This window comes from Melozone crissalis, unplaced genomic scaffold (genome assembly GCF_028551555.1).
Source record: "Melozone crissalis strain CALT ecotype California unplaced genomic scaffold, PUWL_Pcris_2 ptg000016l_1, whole genome shotgun sequence".
In the NCBI taxonomy this organism is placed as follows: domain Eukaryota; kingdom Metazoa; phylum Chordata; class Aves; order Passeriformes; family Passerellidae; genus Melozone; species Melozone crissalis.
Genome location: NW_026535794.1, coordinates 34,123,049 through 34,145,550, shown reverse-complemented (window position 1 = coordinate 34,145,550; position 22,502 = coordinate 34,123,049). Strand labels below are relative to the sequence as shown.

The 22,502-nt window shown below is 36.8% G+C and overlaps 1 protein-coding gene across 1 annotated transcript in view; it reads left to right on the top strand.

Moving 5' to 3' along the window:
* The window catches only part of SKAP2 (src kinase associated phosphoprotein 2), a 119,431-nt gene extending 101,387 nt beyond the window's left edge, over positions 1-18,044 (top strand). The window contains exons 11-13 of the mRNA XM_054273541.1: positions 6,573-6,685; positions 16,100-16,201; positions 16,603-18,044. Of these exons, the coding sequence (XP_054129516.1) occupies positions 6,573-6,685; positions 16,100-16,192 (206 nt within the window). The 3' untranslated portion in view covers positions 16,193-16,201; positions 16,603-18,044. The remainder of the gene's footprint in view (positions 1-6,572; positions 6,686-16,099; positions 16,202-16,602) is intronic.
* Positions 18,045-22,502: the final 4,458 nt, after the last annotated feature.

Below are 22,502 nucleotides of genomic sequence, written 5' to 3'. Positions count from 1 at the left end.
TTATTTTGTGTATACACTTTCTTTTTACCTTTATTTTCTTCTCTCTTCCATTTGCTGTTTTAAAATAATGTTTTTATAGCTCTGTAAAGCTGTCTTTTTTTACCGGGTATGTGATGGCAGCAAAACTGCTTAAGTACCACTTAGGATGCATGAAAACCACTTGAGAAGGATTTATAAAGTAAGCCAATTTATACAAGGTATTCCTTCCTGAATTACTTTGTAATGACTCAATTAGCTTTCATTTCTGCACAAAGGAGATTTAGTTGCATAAATTAGCTTATCATCATTGAGGAAGTGTCACTGCTAAAGGACAGTTTATAGATACAACATGCAGTTGCTGTCAAACCTATAAGAATGTAATATAGACATCTGTGTATACTTTGTGCTTGAGCAGAACAGACTTCTGCCATTCAGAGACTAACAGGGGACAACAAGTTGCCCAAGGGACTGGCAATGTAGACGTCTCTGAAAAGGTCAACTTGACACAGGCTCTGACAATCGACCCAAAGCTCTGTCTTCTTTGATAAAAATCAGATAAACTTAAGACCACTAATTGATCTGCAGCCTGTTTAAATGTTGGCCATGCATATCTTCATTGCATATGATTACCAGAGAAAGCAAATGAATCAGGTAAGAAATGCCAGAGTCCAGTGACAGCAGCATAAAAATTGGAAAAGGACACAAATGCCCAGAAAGGCTGTGAAGGATATTCTCTCAGCTTTAGCTTGGCAAAGCGCCCTTGTGCTAATTATCTCTGGGACTGGAAAAATAACTGCATGCACCATGTAAAGTCACATAGCCAGGCAACTTTTCTTGATAGAAAGGTATTTCCAGTTATGCTTGAAAACAATATATTTTTGTGCTTCAAGGGCACAGACCTTTAGATAAACTGTTGGTGATTTGACACAGCAAGTAGAGAAGACTCGCTTCTTATCAGACCTTACACCTTTGTGAGATCTGCTGCATTGTAACTGTGACCTGCACTGACATGCAGTCTGGCTCTCCTTCCCCCATTGCACATAATACACATAATTCTTTCAGGCCTGTCAAGGAAGGGGTGGGCAAGAAGAGTTCCTTTAGGAAGTAGCTCTGCAGTGCTCTTCCTGTTGCAACATGTGGAGAGGAAACAGAGGCCTGATTTCCTGACCCATACAGGAAAGCAGGAACAGGTTGCTGTGAGGAGTTTTGGGTTGCTTTTCTTGGAAAGGAAACAAGAGCCGAGCCATCAGATGCTGTTAGCATTGTGCTCTGCTAAAAACATGTGTAAAACAACATGACTCATTACAGCCTTAATATTTAGTACTCATTTAGACATTACTGTAATTATAAGAGTGTGTTGTCATAATGGAGCATGGGGTCAATCCAATTATAAAGTTGCCAACAGCATTTTTTTTTTTCCACTAATGTACCTTCCTGAAGTTCTAATTGGTCATACTTTTAAAAAACCAAAACCTTAGCATCTGTATTTTGGAAAAAATTTAATTGCTATGAGGACAGCCTTATCAGTCTTATTAGTATTTGTGTAATGTCATTGAAAATACCATAGCAGTTCCCCCCAGATGTCAGGTTCATTTCAAGCAATAGTTTTGTGATCTGATCTTACATAGTTCACTATTTAACACTGGACATTTGTTTGACTTTTAGGGCTGAGTTGACATGAGTATTTCTGATAGGCATCGCATCATAAATACCTGACTTGACTTGAGAATATTTTATGATTTTCTACACAAACAGTGCATACATTCTTAAGTTTAATTTATTGCCTTGCTTTACTAAACCTGAACTCAGAGAAAATAGTCTGCAAATGGTCTGCTCAAGCTCAGCTTGAGCTCAAGCTGATTAGTACAAAAAAATTTTCTTTTTTTTCCTACTCTTTTCTTGCCATAACATATTTCTACTTCAATTAACTTACAGACTCGAGTTCTTTTTATTCTGTTCTTCTTGGTGCTGACTCTTGCTGCTGGATAGCTTTGCATTAACTGCTAGGAACCTAATAATTTAAAAATACCAAAGCACTGAAGAATTTCAATTATATAATGTGGCTTGCTGGGTCTTTTTTGTTATAACTTTCTACCCATTATCATTTCTACAATCCCTATTTCAGTGAATGTTGTTTTTTTTTTTTTTTTTTTGCTTTTTGCTTTATCAGTGTAAATATGTTGATTTTTGGGTTTGATTTTAAGGAACAGAAGAATGGAAGTGAGAAAGATTAAACCAAATATCTTGGGATGTATTAGAGTTTGAGTCTAAATAAATACCCTACTGTTGTTTTGCCCTTATTTTGTAACTGTGGGATAAAGGGGCAAGTAACAGGCATTTTTTGAAGTTTAGGGCATCATCAGAATGAACAAATAACTGGATTCTTTAACAGAGCTTGTCTTGTTTGGTAAGTGACACTCAAAACTGAGAGTCTTGATCACTTGTGTAAGACACTCATTCTGATAGCATTAATTTGGAACTTCAGCTGTACCTCCATCTTTAAGCCTTCACGATAGTAAATATTGAGCACATAATTACCCAAAGGGGCTACAGTTTGTATTTTTCAAATGTTGTTAAATAATCTTCAAATCTGACACTATTAACTTTTGAAAAATCTTACCAGGAGTTGAGGAACATGAGTCAGAATGGCAAGCTGTTTAATATACTAGGCAGTGGACCACAGTTGTGCATGGAAAACATTCACATGTATTCCTTCATTCCACAAGGAATGTGCAAGCAAATAATAAAACTCCTGGCTCTAAATCACTACCATGGTAGGGTTTGCTAACTTACATGTCATCAGTGTTAAAATGGACGACTGAAACAAATCAGGCACAATCACATTTATCCTAATGTTTTATGTAGTGCATTTTCGTATTTAGGTTGTAACTTTGATTTTGTTTTGGTCTGTTTAGTGTTCTGTCAGGTTTACTCAGAAATGGAAATTGCAAAAAATTGTCACAATGTAGGGGGCAGAAATTAACCTGCAGATTGCCTTAGGCTGCAGTGGGGTAGCATGCTTAAGCCCCTATGAAATATGTATTATTAATTTGTTTTTCAAGTTGTGGTTTGGTTCTTCTTTTCTGTCTACTATGGTTGTTAGAATATTATTATAATTTTTCCCCTTCAGCAATTCATGGGCATTCCTAAGTTTTAAATAGTCTAATATTTGAGATGCATGCTTGAGTGATATATTTTTCAGGGTTCTTTTACCTGAACTGTTCACCTTTCTTTCGTCAAGCAGGTATTGTCAGATGCCAGTCCGAGACTACTGTCAGAGAGGCTGGCAGCCATTGTCTTTTGATCTGTCAAAATAACTCTGAAGTGTTTCCATCTGTTTATTGAACAAAAATATCCATTGTTCCTACTACCATCACTAGAAAAGCAGAGATGGGTGGAGTAAACCATGAAGAATTCTTTTTGGAAGAGTATTGATAACTATTGGGTAGTAATACATCCAGATAGCTGTCCTGGAATATAAGAAATATTTTCTGGAGAAACAACCTATTCAAAATCCTCCTCACCCATTTCTTGGGATTGGCAGTCTTCAAAGCAGTGAGTAGATAAAACCAAACTGCTTTCTGCCCTCAGCTACACGCTTAATGGTTTTTTTATCATGTCTTATTTGTATTTCTGGCCAAGTGACCATATCTTCAAAATGTAACACACTTCAGTTTAGCAATTATGTCATCATAGTATTTTTAAGGCATGCAACATTTTGAAGTGTTTGAGAATAGAGTGTAATTGTAACGAGTAACACCAGCAAATCAATACCTTTTGAATTTGAACTGTAATGGACATGTAAGTTCTTGATGCTAAATCCATCTGTTTTCAGGTACTACATGTGTTTAAGAAGCTTCACATTATTTCACTGCCATATAAATACCAAATTCCTTTACTCAGACCTCCTGGTTTTGTTTTATACCATTCTTCAGAAGCAATAAAAGAAAATTTGTCAAGGTGTTCTCAAACCGAAAGGGACCCAAGTAAGAATGAGTGGGCTTGTGTTTTGCAGAGGTTTTTGCAGCTTATTTTTTTTTCTTCATTCTACACCTGTGTTTGTAAGCATTATGAATCGTTTTATGAAGCCCTTTTCACTTTAGGTGTATAAAGTCTGAAGTTACATTTACAATTGTCTTTCATGTATAGGTAGTTACCCTTATAGAATTTGGAGAAACTTGTGCTGATAGACATGAGAAGGGATTTCAGATTTGAAATTAACACTTCTTGAAAGACCAGAATATTTGTACACAAACTTACACTGCCACTTTTTTTCCATGTTTTTTGTTTCTGTGCTCCTGGTATACTGTATATATTTTTCTGAAAAATGTGGCTTTCTGATTAAAATAACTCTATCTTATGCTGAATTCACAGATGAGGGCACAGAGCCATGGTCAGTCTTTGGTCAGAGTCTTCCATGTTGCAATAAGCTTATTTTAAAATGCATCTTTCCAGTGTGTTCACATTATTAATTGAGTTGCTTTCCACTTTAAAACTTAATTAAATGCTCATGATGAACATAAAAGGAGAGACATGTCTCACCCACTTTTGGGTCCCTTCTGTTGCAACTCACTTAAGTGTTAACAGGAGTTACTTCAGGCACATAAAGGTAAGAGCAGAGCTCAAAGTGGTAAAGGTCAGTGTGGAAAGTCATGATTTCTTTCAGTGATGTTCTGAAAAAGTAAAAGTCCTGAGTAATGTGTTTTAAACAAAATCAATAAGCCAACTGATGAAAGATTTGAGAGGTGGGATATACCAAAATAGTTCTTTTATTTTTTTTTCTCATGTGGACTTACATTATTGTTTATGACATAGAGTTGGGAACTGTGATCTGTATAGTAAGAAATGACCAAGGAGAGATTCCTATTTAATATTTATCACAAATTAATTTTGTGCTAGCCTGTGTTACTGTTTATAATTGCCTAATGCTAAATTGGTGAATAATGAGGTGAAAAATAGTAAGGGCCAAAATTTGGAAGTGCAACATTTCAAACTGATTATGCCTTCATGTTAAAATGTCTGTGCATTTTAAAATAACTAAATCTCTTATTTTTGAATGATTGTGAGTTTTCATATGGGTATCAGTTGTTGCTTTTGGGGTGAGGACAGAAGATTTTGGGCCCTGGCAGCCAGAACGCCCCCTAGTGCTATGCAGCAAGTCATAGATCCTAATCACCAGTTTATGGAAAATTAAATGGTGGATAACTGGCATAGCAGCTTTGAATTGAAGGTTGTGAATATTTAGCCTTATGACAGTATTGCCACCCAAACAAGATAGCACAGAACACAGGCTGAAATGGAGAAAGAGAAAACAAGCTTCTCGCTCATACAGGGAGTATTAAAATTCAAATCTAAGTATTTGCCAAAATAGAGAAGAACACAAGTTGAATACCACTATTCTTTTATAGTGTGATGCTTTCTATCTCCTGATACTTGATATTTTAGCAAGATTTTTTTTTGTAATAAAATGAACCAATCATGGTTAAATTGTAAACTATAAATAATGGTGTAGAGTGCTAATGACACGCAAATGTAACTGGTGTATGTTGGAATAACCAGCAAGCCTGCAGTTCAAGGATCATATAACAAAACTAAGATGACAGCCTTGATCCAGCCAGTTCAGTGATATTTATGTTATCAGAATTAGAAGATAGCTTTGCAGTGATGTAAATTATTAGTACATATACATTCTGTCTGGTTAGTGTATACATAATGTAACCGGTCATCTTAGTGGTATTGCTTACATTCTTTTTGCATTAACTCATCACACTCCATTCTCATGGAATTAAAAACAGGAAATAGTTTGCAGTGCAACAGAAGCACCCAGTGTATTTAGCTGTGTGTGAGCACTGTGTTTCAATAGATGTACTCTGTATTGTAAATGTATGACAAAGCATTTATTACTGTGTTATTGCCGTATTACAGAGCAAAGAGTGCTAAATAATCAATCAGTTAATGGTCTGTATGGCAGCTTGAACACAGCACATCCATTGTGCTTATGCTGTTAGAAGGATGAGTTTATGACTGTAGTGTAGTTGCACGTTTAGCCAGGGCTTAATGTCCTAAACTGGAGCTGACACAAATATTTTTGAAATGCAGCTTCAGCAACAGTTTCCAAGTTCTCCAATATTTCAGAAGGAAGAATCAAGGATTATCTCAGAGGTTCTCAGAGAAGCTATTTAATTTTGTTGGAACAGGAGAGAGAGGGGGAGTGTATCACAAAATACTTTAGCTTCCTTTCACTGATCGTTATTAATTATATTCTAGCAGTTTTATCAGTTTCAAGTTGGGATACATATATGACTTGCTAGAAATATACTGGCAGAGGAAAAATAGCTGCTTTAAGTTGCAGCTTTGAAAAATGCTTTGAAAACCTGTAGCTACATGTCTCTCAGTGATACAACTTGCCAGTGAAGGGCTTGCACATTAAACTTATTTTTCACTTACTTTCATGGCAGGAAGGAACTGTTTCTGAAAAGAGGAATAAGAAATGTGTGCTAATAAATTGCTTTGTACTCTTTGAAGGTTTAAAGAGTAACTTTAGTTATCCTCAGCCTTGGTTGGTTTATAATTAGGTGCTGTTTTCTTTGCAGATAGCGAAAATACCGATTATGCCAATTTCTATCAAGGTTTGTGGGACTGCACAGGAGATGAAGCTGATGAGTTGACATTTAAACGTGGTGATGTTATCTACATTATCAGCAAGGTATGGGACGCTACTGGGGCTACATGGTTGTAAAAAGAGAGCCATGGCACAAGGGCACATTCCCACAGTTCTGTGGGGGGAAATTGGCACTCCCTTTCAAATCCTTTGTCTGCAATCAGATAGTCACTGCAATTAATTATTTTGTCAAATGAACTATAATCACAATTAAAACATAGCCATGTAACAGGAATTAACTTTAAAGCATGTTTATTTACGTGTTAGATCTTGGCTACCATTTGTTAACTGACTTAACAGGAGACAATGTACTTTCTGCTTGTAGAAGTTAACCTTGGAGAATTTTAAGTTATCTTGTATGTTATGTTTTTTGTTTCCTGTTTTATATTCCTGACTCTGCTGATTCTGACTTTTTTGGGATCTTGCTACAGAAGATGGTTTGTTTTTTTGAACTATGCTTTCATCTTTGTATGTAGATTGTTATTGTTCTGAGAGCTCAGATTCCAAATTTGTTTGCTCTGACAGATTTGGGCATTTTTTATTACATTTCTGTTTGCAAAGCAAATGAGAAATATAATTTCTCTCATCTGAATTAGCACTAAACAGTAAAGGCATGAAGTTTTGTTTTGTGTTGATGTTGGTTGATTTTCACATTTTCTCTTGACCTCCCCAACACAAACAAAACCTCTTTTAAGATATATATATATCATGGTCCATTGAAGTCTACTTCTGAACAATTAATCAGAGGAAATTTCTATTTTCTCCCCCTATTAGAAAAAAACCAAACCACTTTTAAAGTTCTCAATGAAAAAAACTACTTTATAAAATATATGTCCATCTAATTGTTGTTCAGTGTAATTAGTACAAAAATATCATAGGTCACTGAAATACACAAGTAGGTGCATGAAAGATAAAGGCATCTGTTTGTCCTAGTTTCAAATTAAGTTTTGTCACAATTGCTTTAAATCTTCTGTGATGCCTTTAACTACATTTCTGGATAATAAATGTAACAGCTTCTGTTTTAAATAAATTTAAGATTTATGGATATAAGGATAGTCCTATATAAAAATATAGAAGATGTATTACTAATATTAATTTGACCATGTATGTCTTTTGAGGTATTTCATTGTCACTTAAACTAATAACTGAATTGCATTACTAAAGGCTGAATCAAGCTTGTGGATTGGGCAAACTTTCAAGCAGTTATTCAGCACTGAAGAATTGGACTAATTTAAAATAACCACTTCTTCCCCCTCTCGCTCCCCCCAAAAGCCCATGAGTGAATGGATTCCACTGTATGAGTTTGGCCTCTTTGTGGGTTGTGCTCTTTGGGTACATTATGGCAACTATAAAATCTTAATCTTCAGCTTGTAGGTGAAAAAAATTGTTAGCTACTCCTTCCCCAAAAGAGTGAGAAATTTAATTTAAAAAATGGACCAAAATAGAAAAACAGTAGCTTAAGCTGTCCTCTGTATATCAACAGTCCTGTTGCCATGCCGTGATTAATCCGTAATCGGTCCTTGAAGCAGATTGCTGCTGCTCCAGATATATAGAGACTCTCTCTGTGGGAATGATTTCTGCTCCAAAACACAGCCCAGAAAATTCAGCCCTGTTCCACTTAAAGATTGTTACAGCTTTTTCAGAAAAATGAGTGTTGGCCACTACTGTCAGCTTGGAATTTAGGGTCCTTGGAGGGGAAAGTGCTAGAGAATTATCTATCTTAACCCTCCACTTGATTCAGTTTCAAGGTCTAATCATTTTTGAGCTCTTTGTCCAGTAAGTGAAAATATAACCAAAGGAAAAGTGAGCCTAACCATCCCAAAGTGGGTCAAGACTTTTCTTCTAAAATATTTCCTAATCCACTACATTAATACTTGGATTTTGTGGCAGTCGGCAGGAATCCTAGGCAATTTTTTTATTTTTTCACACCATCTAGTGGTTGAAAATGAGAGATGCAGGTACTGACAGGGGGGCGATGTGTGTGCATCCAAAATGGTGTCATAAATTCAGCTTCAGCTGAACCTAGCTGTGGCTTTATTGCCTTTCTATCATATGTCAGTCAGGAACATTACTCTTGAAAATCACATTTTGCTGATAAGGAAGTAAGTATGGGTATAGCCATGTTATAGTAGGAAGGGTGAAGCATTAACAAAATATCGAGAATATTTGTGCAACATGTAAGAGTTCTTTGTTTTACAGTGAAATATAAATGGTATGGCCTGCTCTGATGAACGTGATAAGATAGATATTCATCTCTCCCAGCAATAGTTATGCCAAAGCAATATATTTTTACCAGCTTTTCTCATACCTGTATAGAAATTAGGGGGAAAGCACTATTTGTTTCCATGAAATGAGGTCATTAGTATAACAGAGTAATTATGAACCAGTTTAGCAAATTTGGGCATTTATACAATTTAAATAAAGCAAGAGGAGGAATATGTTACATGTAAGTTTCTAGCTAAATGTCTTTCAGACAAATGAGCATAGTTTCACTTTGGCAGTGTTTACTTCCTAAAATAGCTAAGTATTATGCAAAGACACATCCCCAGAATTTGCTTTTAAATGAGCATCAAAACTCAGTGTTACTGCAATGAGCATGAGCTCATTCTCTGGCAACAGAGATACCTATGCCCGACTAGTGCAGTTACTGTGGAAAAGCATGCTTTTCTTGTTTTAAAGGTGTATTCAAAAACTATTTAAGCTATTTTCTAAATATTTATGTCAGTTGTGGCTTTTGTGTGGCAGCAGTCCTGTGGGCTTTTACAAAAAAACCCCAAAAGCCTCACAACTTCTTTCTAAGTTTTTCTATCAAGTTTCCCTCAAAAGTTGAGCTTTTAATCTGAGCAGAATTAACAGAGCTATAACAATAGTGCTTGTTAAGTTTATTTAAAAATGTAGTTAACATTTCAGATTAATTGATTAATGTAGCTGTACAGATATACTATTACTAGTATTTTATAATATTCTGGAATATTCAAGTGGCTTTTATCACTTATGCTATGAATGATGTGAACTTTCAGAGAGCTATATACCCTTATTCCATTTTGTAATGAAAAAATAGTTGTACTGATAAAGAGATTTGTTAATAGCATTTGTTAGTTAATATTGACTGTTAGAAATGCAATACTTTGTAGACCTGTTTTCTAAAAGGATGATTGCTTTTAACTCCTGCTCATTTATGGGCTTGCCTTTCCTTTCAAGCCCATGTGATAAATGGAAAAACAGACCATAGTATAGCAATCATTTTTATAAATCTTCCATAGCTCTACTCAAGAAATCAATTTCCAGAAACAATGATAACTGTGGATAGAGGTAGTTCTATTTTTTTTCCTAAGTTTTGTATGCACAATTTATGGAAGTGCAACCCTTCCATTACTTGTTCATTTGCTTTAGGAGTATGTTTTGTGTTATGAAGTTCCATCGTCTCATCAGCCAAATGCAAGTAATAGTGAAAATTTACTTCAATCTGTTAGTGGGAAGCTGCTTAGTAGAATTACTGTCATTTCTTAACATGAAACTAATTTATTTCTTATTTATATTTGTATTAAAATAGCAAATACTTCAAAATCAGAAATTATATCTTAAACTGGAATTCTCCTTATTATTATTTCATTGCACACCAGTGCTGCTCACTCTGGTATCTGTGATTCATCTATGACAACCTTTTGCTCCAGAATTTTTCATGAAAGTAGAGTGTTAACTTGGTGCTTAGATTATGCTATGTATATATTCAGTGGTTGTAGGTTTCATGTGTGGCAGATTTTTGTTCTTTCAATACAACAAATGTTAAAATGCTCACATCTCAATCTGTACTTTTTGCCTAGTAAAAAGACAAAGAAAGTCCACAGCTCAGGTTAGTGCTTATGAAATAAAGGTGCAACTTAACCATGCAGCTGTTTCAGAATCACTGCAAACATTTTGTTCACTACCTGTATAATCTTTATAAAATATATTTATTCAGTCTTTTCTAAAAGATATGAAAGACATACTAAAATCCTGAGTGTTTTATTTTTTCAGGTTGTTTTCTGGCTCATCATATTGAGATCCATAATTCCTATTCCATTGCCTATGGCTCCTCTAGCAAATAGGGAGCGCTAGGAGCAGATTTGCAGAGTGAAGCACTCAGTGCTTGAGCCCTGCTGTCCACACCACACTTTTCCAAAGCTGTTGGATGTCCAAAGTGGTCTAGCCTGGTTTTGTGGAATGAGAACACATTCATGGTTGGAGCATGTTCCATTTTAGCTTCATCTGAAATAAATGTGGTGTGTGTGCTCTGAGGTCTGCAAAGGGAGCCAGTGGGGGGAAGGTGGGAGCTTTGGGAGATTCACTTCAGTAGGATGCTTCTAATCAGAACTAAAATGAATACTCAGTTGTACATTGCCTGTTTCCTGGCTTGTTTAGTTTTGATCTTTCTGGGTGGGGGTGGGAGAACAATAAGTATATGTCTAAAGACAATAGTGAAAGCCTTTAAACAGAAGTTTGGTTGGAACTAATGCCAAGTGACTCCAGCTCTGTTGCTTTGCATACTGATAATATGTAAGCCTTTACCTATCAGATTAGAAGAAAAGTTGGCAATGTGTCGTCTAATGGAAAATAAAATGGCCTTCCTATTGTTCCAGGGTATTTTCTGGGAGCAGTTTTGGTTCAGAACTCAGTCTGCTTACTTTGATTTATATTGGAAATCTTTAATTGCTGTATATTTTCTCTCATGTCATTGTGGGAAATAAAACCTAATAATGCAACCATACAATAAATTTAGTGCTTATATTTTCAAAGATGACCATTTTATTGCTGTCTTAAAACAACTCTACTACCTGTGAAGAAGTCTCATTCAGTTATTTAAGGCATTTGTCATTCTCTGCTTTTAGAGAAAATGCTGTTCTGTGCCAAAACTGCTCCCTAGTTGATAGTGTATCATTCAACAATTACACCAAAGGAAGTTCTAAAACTTTTTAGCTAGTATGAATCTCCTGGATGAATTGGAGACATTTTAAAATATTATCTTGCTAAAATGACACCCTAGAATGTTCTTTGCAAAAAATTTATCCCTACTTCTGACACATACTTAGCTTGATAGTAGATGCTACTTATTTTAACCCCAAACAAGACTATTGATATGCTTTGCTTTTCAGTTTTAAAATGTGCAGGTGTTCAGCCCATGAATTAGTATTACTCACACTGCCACTAGAAGAAGGAAGGAGAAAAATCTTGAATTCATATACTTTTGTTGTGGTTTTTTTAAAATACATCTCCATTTTTTTCTTCAAGGCATTGAAACACAATGATAATTTTTCAGCAACTCTTTTTTAAAACCAAACAAATAAAAACCCACCCCACAAACATGAAAAAACATACCATATGTATTCAACAATAGAGACTAATTGCACAAGAACTAGATGTTCTCAACTTTTGCTGAAGACAGTAGAAGTTTATATGGTGTGAAGCATCTGGAGAATCTCAAAAAGGCAGAGGAACTGTTCTAAAGGCTTTGGAAATCCTCAAGTATAAAAATTTTCTCTTTTTGTATGTCAAAATATCAAAATTCTCTTCTGCAGAGGACTAAAATCTTGCATTTAAATGATATCTGTAGAAAATAGGGAGTGTATTGCTAACTATTGCTTTTCCCCAAGTACAAAAGGTTTTATGATCAGTGTCTTATGAACTCATGGATACCTAGACATCAGTGCAGTGAAATGAGTGGGATGGGGACAGGGAGAAGCATTTGCTCACAGTGTGTTCAGCTGAGAGCATTTAAGGAGCCTGTAAACCCTGGTGGGACTTTCACCCCCCACTATCTAACATGCTGTACAGAGTGTTTTGCCAGCATGTTAAATGTTAAATCATAACCTGTTCCTTCCTGCCCTGTGAAATTACTTCACGTTGGTTAATAAATTTCTGCTGGGGAAAAAAATAATCCATTCAATGACAGTGGAAATGCAGAAGTAGCTTAGAAAGCATTGGGTCATTTGTTAAGGTGGTTGTTTCATATTATTTGGCATAATATATTCCATTGCCCTGGTGCTTGTCTTCCAGGGAGGGTGGGGGTTGTGGTGGCCCCCTCCTCCCCCTGGCCCTGCTAGCATTGCCTGCTATGGCAAATGTGCTCCCTGTCACATGGCAGAGCGAGGCCGCACACTTGTGCATTCTCCTCATTGCAGGGCAGCTGGATCTGGCCCTGCCCCCCTCTCCCTATCCCTCTATTTGCCTTGGAGCAATTCATTTTGCAGTTATTGAATTTCTTTGGAGAGTTATTTTCATACAGCGAGCATCACAGCACCTCTGGATCTTGATAGCGTTTCTACATAAGGAGAAAGAAGCTTTGTGTTAGTAATTACCTAACATTGTCAGGAGCTGACTGCAGGCCTCTTTCTAGTGATAACAGAATAACCACATAATGTAGCTTTATAGCACATGATTAATAGAAAATAATTACACATCCTACAAAGGGATGCAATATTTCTTATAAATTGACTACAATGGTTTCCTGTAGATTAAAGGACTCTTCATTATTTTATCAGTCCTTCTGAAGTATAGTCGCTTGCCTAAGTTAGCAGTGATATTAAGAGCTGAATGCAGTGAGGGATACCAGATGGTAAACCCAGTGGTACCTGAGATCTGAAACTGGTGCTTGCAAAAGCACAGTGTTTCCCAACTTTTTTATTCATACAAAACCCCTACCTGTATTCATATCCTTCTGTATATTAATCCTTATTTTCCACAAATGTGGGTTTCAGAGTTTTATTCTACACATCTTAAGCAGCAGTGATAGACATATGAACCTCACAAAAGCAGTGTATTAATGAAATTATATTGCTGCAAAGGAGTTTATAATTTATAACATTGATAGAAACAATACATCAATTTGGATTTTATGTGTGACTTCAAGAAAGGACTAGGGGGGCTGTTTATCTGCCTCACTAGTTAAGCACTTTTTCATGTTACTGAGGATAGGAAGGAGAGGTTAGGAGTTTTAAAGAGAAATGTCTATTCTTCAATCAGTTTAAAAGGGAGTTCTATCTAATTATTCTAAAAGCAGATATTAAGATTTTATGTTCTTGATAGCCAGGTATCTGCATTGTATTTTTGTTCAGACTTCTATAGACTGCAGATAGTTTAATTGGGATTCATGTTGCTCTTGAGATCCATGCAAAGAATAGTAATGTAAAGTAAAGGCTTCTGTGTTGCAATATTGTCTGTATGGTATAATGGTTGCAGTGAATCCTTAAATTAGTTTACTAGTCTGTTACATCAACATTCATTTCATCTTCTCACTTAGCTTCATGCCAGAGCAGTAAGTGGTGTATTAGTAAGTAGCAAAACCCAGAAAGTTTTCAAAAGAGCAGCATACTTTTAATTTTAATTTGAGCTATCTGAATTGTTTCTTTAAAAACAATTGTTTCTAAGTCCATGTAGTGTTGCTAAGTGGAACATTTTCAATGGATAATGTAATCCACAAGCTTTTTCTGTGCCATTTGTCATATGCAGTTTAATGACTGCTTAACTTAGCCACTTCCCTCATTTCATGTATTGTTTGTTTTTTTGGCTGATGTCTAGCAAAACTTGCTTAATCACTCTTGTCAGTCACTGTGCGAATTCCGTGTAGCAGCTTAAAATCTTTTGTTGCTTTCTCTTGGAGAGATTTATTGCTGAGATTCCAGTAGTATACGTGAGTGCTGCTCCTTTCAGCAGTTTCCCACTTCAGTCTTGAAATCTAGTTTGTATATTTAAACAGTGTATTGTGAGATAAAGTATAGATTTTTAAACAGGCTGATCTGGAAGATTATAAACCTCAGTGTCAGGGTATTGTTTCGCCTTTAAGGATTTGGGGTGTAATGTGAAGCCTCATGGGAAAGGTTATTAACTTCTGTGGAGAGCAGTGTGTACTGAAGATCAGGTTCAGATACCTCTGGACTTTCAAGACCAAACCCATCCCCAGCAGTCTGCTTTGCAGTGGAAGAGGGAAGAAGGTGGAATTATTTTTGCAGCTTTTTTATTTGGACGTTCACATAATAAATGAAGGTTTTCCTGCTGTTTTTAAAGTGGATTTCCTTTAAAATCACACTTACTGCAGTATTTAATGCATAGTAGGATAGAATCTTTTACATTATCGATTCATTGTTAAGTGAAGGGAGAAAATGTTTAATTGAAGACTAATGTTCACCCTTCCACAATTAGAAAATACAAAACTGTGTGTGCCTGCATGCAAGCATTAAAAAAAAAAAGGCAAAGAAAAAAGCCCACATGAAAGCAGGCCATCATAGTTAAGCACAGAGAGAGCTGAGTACACTAAGCACCTCATAGGACCCCAGAGAACTCTTGACCAGGCTAAATATGCCAGCAGAAAATCATTATAGCTCGGGCTCTAATGAAACACCATTAACCCTTTAGCTCCACTTGGCTACTTATAACCAAAAAACTTTACCTACAGTTCAAAATTGTAGCTTCATCTCAGTAGGACCAGTAATTCAAAATTCTTCAAAGAGCCTTTTCCTCTTCTCATCAGAAGAGCAGTGTAGCAGGAAGCAGATGCTGCTTATCAGAGATATCTGTGTATTTTGTATTTTGTATATTTGTTCCAAAGTAATTTCTATCTTGCTAATCATTCAGTTTTGAGTATGGTCTCCGTTTTAATAATGCTTCATTTGTAATTCAATATATGTGTATGTGCAATTCCAGCTGTTCCAATTTATTGAACCATTGTTAGGATTGATCTTAAAATACCTCATATCTCTTATATGACACAATATACAATAATTACATATCAGTATTACATTATTTTATTTTTACAATAATTATATACCACAATACCACAATACTCTTACTTAGTACTGCTTTTGGAAGACATTATTTCTTTAAATGATTATAATTCATTTTGTTTCATATTTATCTCACTAAGCCTAAACATATTTGAAACAGAAGTACATTAGTCATCTGTCAGGAATATGAGATCTGCTGTAGAATTTCCTGCAAGCCTAAAGCAATAGTAGACTTTGTCCATAGGAAGATATTATGTATTAGATATATAGTGTTCCTTTCACATTTGAGTGAAGCAGTTTTTAAAATAAGTTGATGGTTTCTTAGAGTATAACTTGTGATACTAAGATAATCCCTGTTGATTGTTATGTGTCAATGTTATGCTATTAGATTTTAGTTACAAAGACAAGATTTTTGTATTTTTGATGAACAGAGGATAAGGAGGTCGGCTATTTTTAGTAGGTGTTTGAGAAGCGTGGCCATAATTAAGAAATTTTCTTGAGTATGCCGGGCCTTTTTAAAATTTACCTTCTGCCTTTGCCTAACTGCATGTGAATGCCTATAACAAAAAGATAAAATGCTTTAATTTTCAGTTGAAATGATTATAACTATATATAAGGGAAAGCATACATAAGGAGTTGCATACAAAACTCTATTGCATTTATATCAGACTAAAGGTTAATACTGCGTATTGTTTTCAATTAGGAGTACAATAGATTTGGCTGGTGGGTAGGAGAAATGAAGGGAACCATTGGCTTGGTGCCTAAAGCCTACATAATGGAGATGTATGATATTTGAGAGGCCTGGGTAAGTACATTTTAATCCAATCTTCTGTAATGGCTTATATGTTCCCTTGTTCTCTGTTTCATAAGTATGTCTTTCCTGGAACCTTTGTAGGAGTCCTGTTAACATAAAGATTATAGCAAAATATATTGAAGGTTCAATTAAAGTACTTTTTTTTTCCTGGGGTTTTATATGAAATATAAAAGTACAAAAGATTATATATTTAATAACTGTGTTCCCTTTTCCAAATTTTTAAAAAAATAAAATTGATGTTGTTTATATTTAGTTTCGTTACTTTAGTAATACGTATATATCTGTCTGTGTAGAAAACTGTGGAAGGGGAAGGATATTTGGACAGGGTTTGACATGCATGTTTGAGGTTTTTTGGCTAATGATGAACTTTCAACTTCCCTCTCCCTAATCAGGAGAAATCTGCACTTGAAGTGAAGAGTGGTGTGCAGCTGCAGTTTACAGAGCCAGCCTCTGGAAGACGATTCTGCTGTACATGTTTTGCGGTTTCAGCGAATGTAGTCAGATCGTTGCCTCGTGAACATTAAACATTATAAACTGTAATTGATCATAACTTTATGGAAATGGTCTGCTTAGCCACTTTTTATAGAATTTTAATGCTAGGAAATTAATAGATGGTAATTAACATATGGGACACAAGCAGCCATATAGTGCCTGTTGCTCTTTTTTAAACATGTCAGCAGCACTCTGTATAGCTGTAGGTTTGGGCTCTCTCAGGGAATTTTGCTATCTTTTCCTGTTCTGCAGATTCAGAAAAATTACGCAGAGCTTTGAGGGTAAACTCTTACTCAATTCATGCATGCATTAATCTTTTAATGCTCACTGTACATCTTGTGCAGTTGAATCAGAAAGTTGAGGGAAATGTATGTATATTTCAGGTCTTCAGAGTATTCTCTTTCCAGATGTTTTCAAGTTATGCTTTAGCCAATGATTAATTTTTCTCATGTATTTAGTATTGTATTTTTAATTACTTATGTGTTGACACACAATGAAGATTTGATTATTTTGCTGATGTAATAAATGCACCTGTGTGGTAATACTGCTGTGGTACCATTCTGACTTGTCATGGTAATTCTGTGGAAATTTGCGAAAATATATTAAACCCTAAAATTTTTGCTAAGTCAATGCAAGATAAATTGCAAGTATAAATATTTTTTTCTGTGGTAGTGTGAAATATTTTACCGGTACCCTACAGATAATTTTGCAGAGTCAAATACCTTGCTGGTATGTGGAATTCTGACACAGGTTGTGCAACAGAGATCTTAATTTTCATCCTGTGTGAATTAGCAGCAGCTACCTGCATTCTTGTGTCAAAGCCAGAACTTTGTGGCTAATCAAAAACATTGCCTGAAACATAAAAATGTACACTAAAATACTACCACTTGTGCAGAAGTGGTTGGGCAAGTCAGAGTTAATATTTTACATACTCTTCTTTGGGAGATGTACTTTACCATTAGCATGGAAGATCAACTTTTTTGGGTCCTCCCAGACAGTTGATTTGTGAGACCCTTAATCTGCCAGCGAGGCAGGTCAGGCCAGCCTGTGAGCTGCTGAGCCTGTGCAGGTCCCCGTGTAGCTGCTTGTGCTGTTTATGCTTCAGGCAGACCCCGCGGACACCGTGGGCTAAAAGGAAACGTCAGCCTGAACTCGGAATTTGGATCCTTTCAGTAAACTAAGATGTTGTGCTCTGTGTCAGCTAATGTGTGGTACTTGCTGGTACACTGAATTCTAATAGGCGTCAAACGGGACCGAGTTTTGTTGTAATTTTTTAAAGAGATAGTCATTGGAATTGATTCTGTGTGTTATCAGCGAAGCATTAAAATGATAGATTATAGTCTTCAGATCTTTTACTACTTTAATTTGTCAAGCGTACTGGTGGATTGTGTACAGAATGTGAAGCGTTAATAGCGGGGCTGGAAACGCTCCTTCTCCCTTGTTAACATGGCAGCGCCATAAATCTGCCCACCGAAATGGCTTTTTATTAATTACAGAATTCCGAATCCCACCACCACCACCACCACCATGTATTTTTAGGGCATGAGCCCTGCCCCGCTCCCGAGGCGCGGTGCGGAGCGCGGGGCGGCCCCGGCGCGGTCCCTGCTGCGCTGCGCTGCGCGGCCGCGGCGCTGGGTGGCAGCAGATTTTCGTGGGACGGGCGGAGGCGGGTCCCGCTGCCGCCGCCGTCCCTGTCCCCTTCCCCCTCCGCGCTGTCCCGCGCCGCTTCTGCCCTTCTTCCAGGAGAGGGAGTCCTTAGCCAAGCGATGAGGGGCAGGGATGCCCGGCGCGGCCTCTCCTGGGTGGTGTCAACCAGAGACATCAAGTGGCTTTTGTCTGTAATTCTCTTTTAGGGCTTCCCCCTCCTTAGTGCTTATTGCTAGGGGGGAGTAAATAAACTGCCTTAAATTCAAAACGTGAAAGGTGTCCCGAAACTCACTGGTAATGTCTCAGAATAAACCAGCGATGCACCGCGGATGAATGGTTTACTCTAAATCTGTGCGAATTCCATAACCTTTTTTGGATAAGAAAATCTCAGTTAATACAACTCAAACAAAACTCAGGTAGAAGGTGCTAATTACTTTGTTAACTTAGATTGTGCTTGCCTTTCTGTAAACGGTGAGAGAGCAGATTTTTAAAAGGTGATTGTAACTCTCACATTGTACAGCGTTTTACTTGATTATTTGCTGTGTTCTGGATTTGTATGGTACTGCCATTAGATCTTATAATAATGTTCTACTCTGCAAATTTTTAAGGTTCAAATAAAGTTTAATTGTTTGCAAACTGTTATGATGCTAATAATTCAACAGCCTGCTGTGTTACTAATGAAATTACTTTGTTATGATTAATTTGGAAAATAGTGTGTTGATTGTAGTAATTAAGCACAACAAGGTGAAGTAAATGATTCTAATGCCATCTGGCCTCCAGACTGAATGAAGAAATGAAATGGGGCTGTCATTTGAATTTATTCAGAGAAGTAAGGGTAATACAAATGCTTTTTATAGCAGAGGCACCCGGATATAATCATGCCACTCTGTAGTATCTTTTCATGTGCTTCTGTATACGGATAACTGGTTCACATATTTTTGCAGCATCTCGTTAGGATCTACCTCTTTGTGCATACTGCCGCTAATTACATGTTCTGATGGCAGTGCATGCACTGGTTCTTCTATCAGAAAGATGTATGGATAAGATTTCGAGAAGTGGTATGGCTCAGCTTACCTTTTGCTCCCCTATTAAGGATAAAAACTTTCTGTGACTGGAATTAAGCTGAAAGTGAATGCTAATTAAGATCCCATTCTAAATTCAAAGCTAAATGCATAAACTTATTTCCTTTTTTTGGCTCTGCAGTCTGAGTATGACACAGTATTAGAAGGAATGTAAAGAATAACCCTTTAGAACCTGATCCAAAGACTGTTGAAACTGAGAAGCTATTGAATTCACTTGCTTTTGCAACAGGAGCTCAAACAATAACTCAAAAACAGGCAATACAGTTTCAAAGTGCTTTTTTTTTTGCTGAATTCTCTTTGTCCTCTTTCTAAGGAGATGCAATTATTTCCATAAGCTGAACCAAACAAAAGAACAGCTCTTATTTCTCTAAGCCAAATTATAAAAATCAATTTTTCTATTTCAGGTAAAGCAAAATGAAGTTGTGGGTGTAAATTAAAATCCTGGCTTGATAAAGTTCAGTGGGATCTGTAGGGAAGCTGTAAAATACTAATATGTGGTGAAAGTACCCAGGTAGATGACAGTGGTGTGCTCTTCAGTTGCATGAGCCATTTGAAGCTTCTCTCATCTCTCACTCAAGTTGATGAAAAACTTGTTAGTATGTAACTGTGGGAATAAGCATATGCATGGAAACCTCATAAACAACTTTACATAGCGTGAAGAACTGATAAACTCTGTAAGACCTTCACCTACCAGGGTTTCTCTGAAGTTGATATTTCTCAGACAGGAGTTTGCTTAATTCTATCTTTATTTAGGAAATCTGACACTAAGCTCAGCAAGGAGTGCTCTGCCAAATCTGCATCTCTGTCTTAGAGTTAATTTCCTTCCCAACATCCATTTTCTTACTGTGAGGGACCAGCACCAATCAGCTTCACATTATGAACTTAAAATTGCAGCCAAATCCTGTGCTGGGTGTAAGCACAGGATTTGGTACTTCTGGGATGCAACTGTGACTTGACTCATCTTTCTATCCTACAGGAAGAAGTAACGGGGGCTTAGATGGTGGCAAGATGTGCAAGTGAAAGGAATTAATCTTTTCTTATCCAACAGTGTTGTGCTAAGGAATATATATGTTTATTTTCTCTTTAATTGTAAAGCAGATCAGGCAGTGATAACCCATGAATTGTTATATCATAGCCTTTTACAGATTTGTTTAGGAGTAATTTTGTAATGGGATCTAGACAATTCTTTTTGTGCTCTCTGGAATTGTCATTAGTCCAAACTATCACACAGAGAAATTCACAGAAATGCAGTTGCTGGGTTCAAAGCAAAGTAGAGGAAAAACCTCTGCGCCTGAAAGCTATGTCAACATAAGTCAAATTTAAGACTGAAGCTGTCAGCTTCTACCCAGCTTTTTGGGAGGACAAGTCTTTTAATTAACGGGAAAAGCTTAAAAATCCAAGGTGTCATCTTGTACCAATGTGTCAGAGAATAAAGTACAATAGTGCAAGCAGTCTGAGAAGAAGAGCTGCTGGTAGATGAAGAGGCAGATAGTTTCAAATGCCACTAAAAAGCAATCTATCTCTATTAATTTTCTGCTCTAGCAAACTGATATGTTGGAGCTTTTATCCTAAAGTATCCTCACTGTCTCACAACCCATAGAGCAAACTTCCTTTCACCCTCTATTGTAAAGCAAGTGCTACTCCATAAAGAGATTTGTTGGCTAATGAGCATTTTACAGCAACACTTTAAAGTTTATGCTGTGAGATGAAAAAAAAATCCACATTCAGTTACAGTGGGAGGATTTATGTTGGCAGAAGAGAATTACCAGTTTGGCCACTTCCAATCTGCTGTAATTGCTTCCATACTTGTAAATAGTGCTGTGGGATTTTTAATGGCCACGGCAATAAGGACTTTAGTTTTACACCTCATGCTACGAGACGAGTATGTAGTACCCCAGAACTGACCCCTGTGCAGAACTGCCTGGGGTAAAGGACAAAAGTATTGCACAGGATCATTATCAATCTTTGAAAAGCCAGCAGCATGGATGTGTGCCTTGGCAGCCTCCCACCCAACAGCTGACATGGCCCAGTGCTGCTTTTTAATAGTCACATCTAATAGGGTCAGCATGAGAAGAGCAGAGCACAGGCAGTCTGACAGGCCGGGGCTACTCACTTTGTTCATTGGGGGTCTTCAGCCTCTCAGACTCATTTCGGTGTGGAAGAGAAAAGATGAAATCTGTAAACAGTCACATGGCATCAGGAAACCATCTTCCTTTTCTGTTGCTCTCTTCCAAGAGGACTGCCATTCTTTCCTTATATTTAAATTAAAAGCAGTCAGGCATGAATGCACATGTGTGTGTAGGAAGGAGTGGGTTTTATTATATCGTCACTTACAATCTTGTTTTGATGCTGCTTTCTCCTTTCTGGTGTTTACATTGACATGTTCATAATGGCCATGCTACCTTCACCACAGAAAAAAGGTATTTCTAGCTTTAAAAAAAACCCCAACTATTTACAGTTCCTGAAAGGCTCTATTCTATTAGCTCCTCTTTTGTTATTTCCCACCATTTTAGTGCATTGTGTAGCAGTATCTTATCAAAATCTATGTCTTTTGTGACAGTAATTTTTGCTTGCATGTAAAATACTACAGACTAATGTTTTGAAACTTCTCTCCTTATTTTCAAGCTGATTTTGGACTTAGTTTTAGGGTATTAGACCTCAATGAAAGGGAAAGGGGTGAACAATCCGTACATCTAGAATTCTGTTACTTGACTGGAAAATAGGCAATCCACATTAGCAATTGTGAGAGCTGCCTTGGAAAGTCTCTAAGCTAACCGGCTTCCTTTCCATTCATTTGTTTCTGATTCTGGGACTCACCGAATGCTTGACCACTTCCACACTGAGACTACCTATTCAGCTACTTGCTGTCCTCTGATGGCCACCCAAGGTCACCTATAGGTCATTATTGACTTGTGACCAGAGTTGCCTCCCTCTACCTCTTGTTTGGTACTGCTCTAACGGCAGAGCTCAGGAAACAAACATCTTGTCTTCTGAGCTTTGTAAATTTTCAGGTGAGTGAAATTTCAAAATGCAGAGGCATCATCCAGAATAATCTCTCTCACTAAGCATGT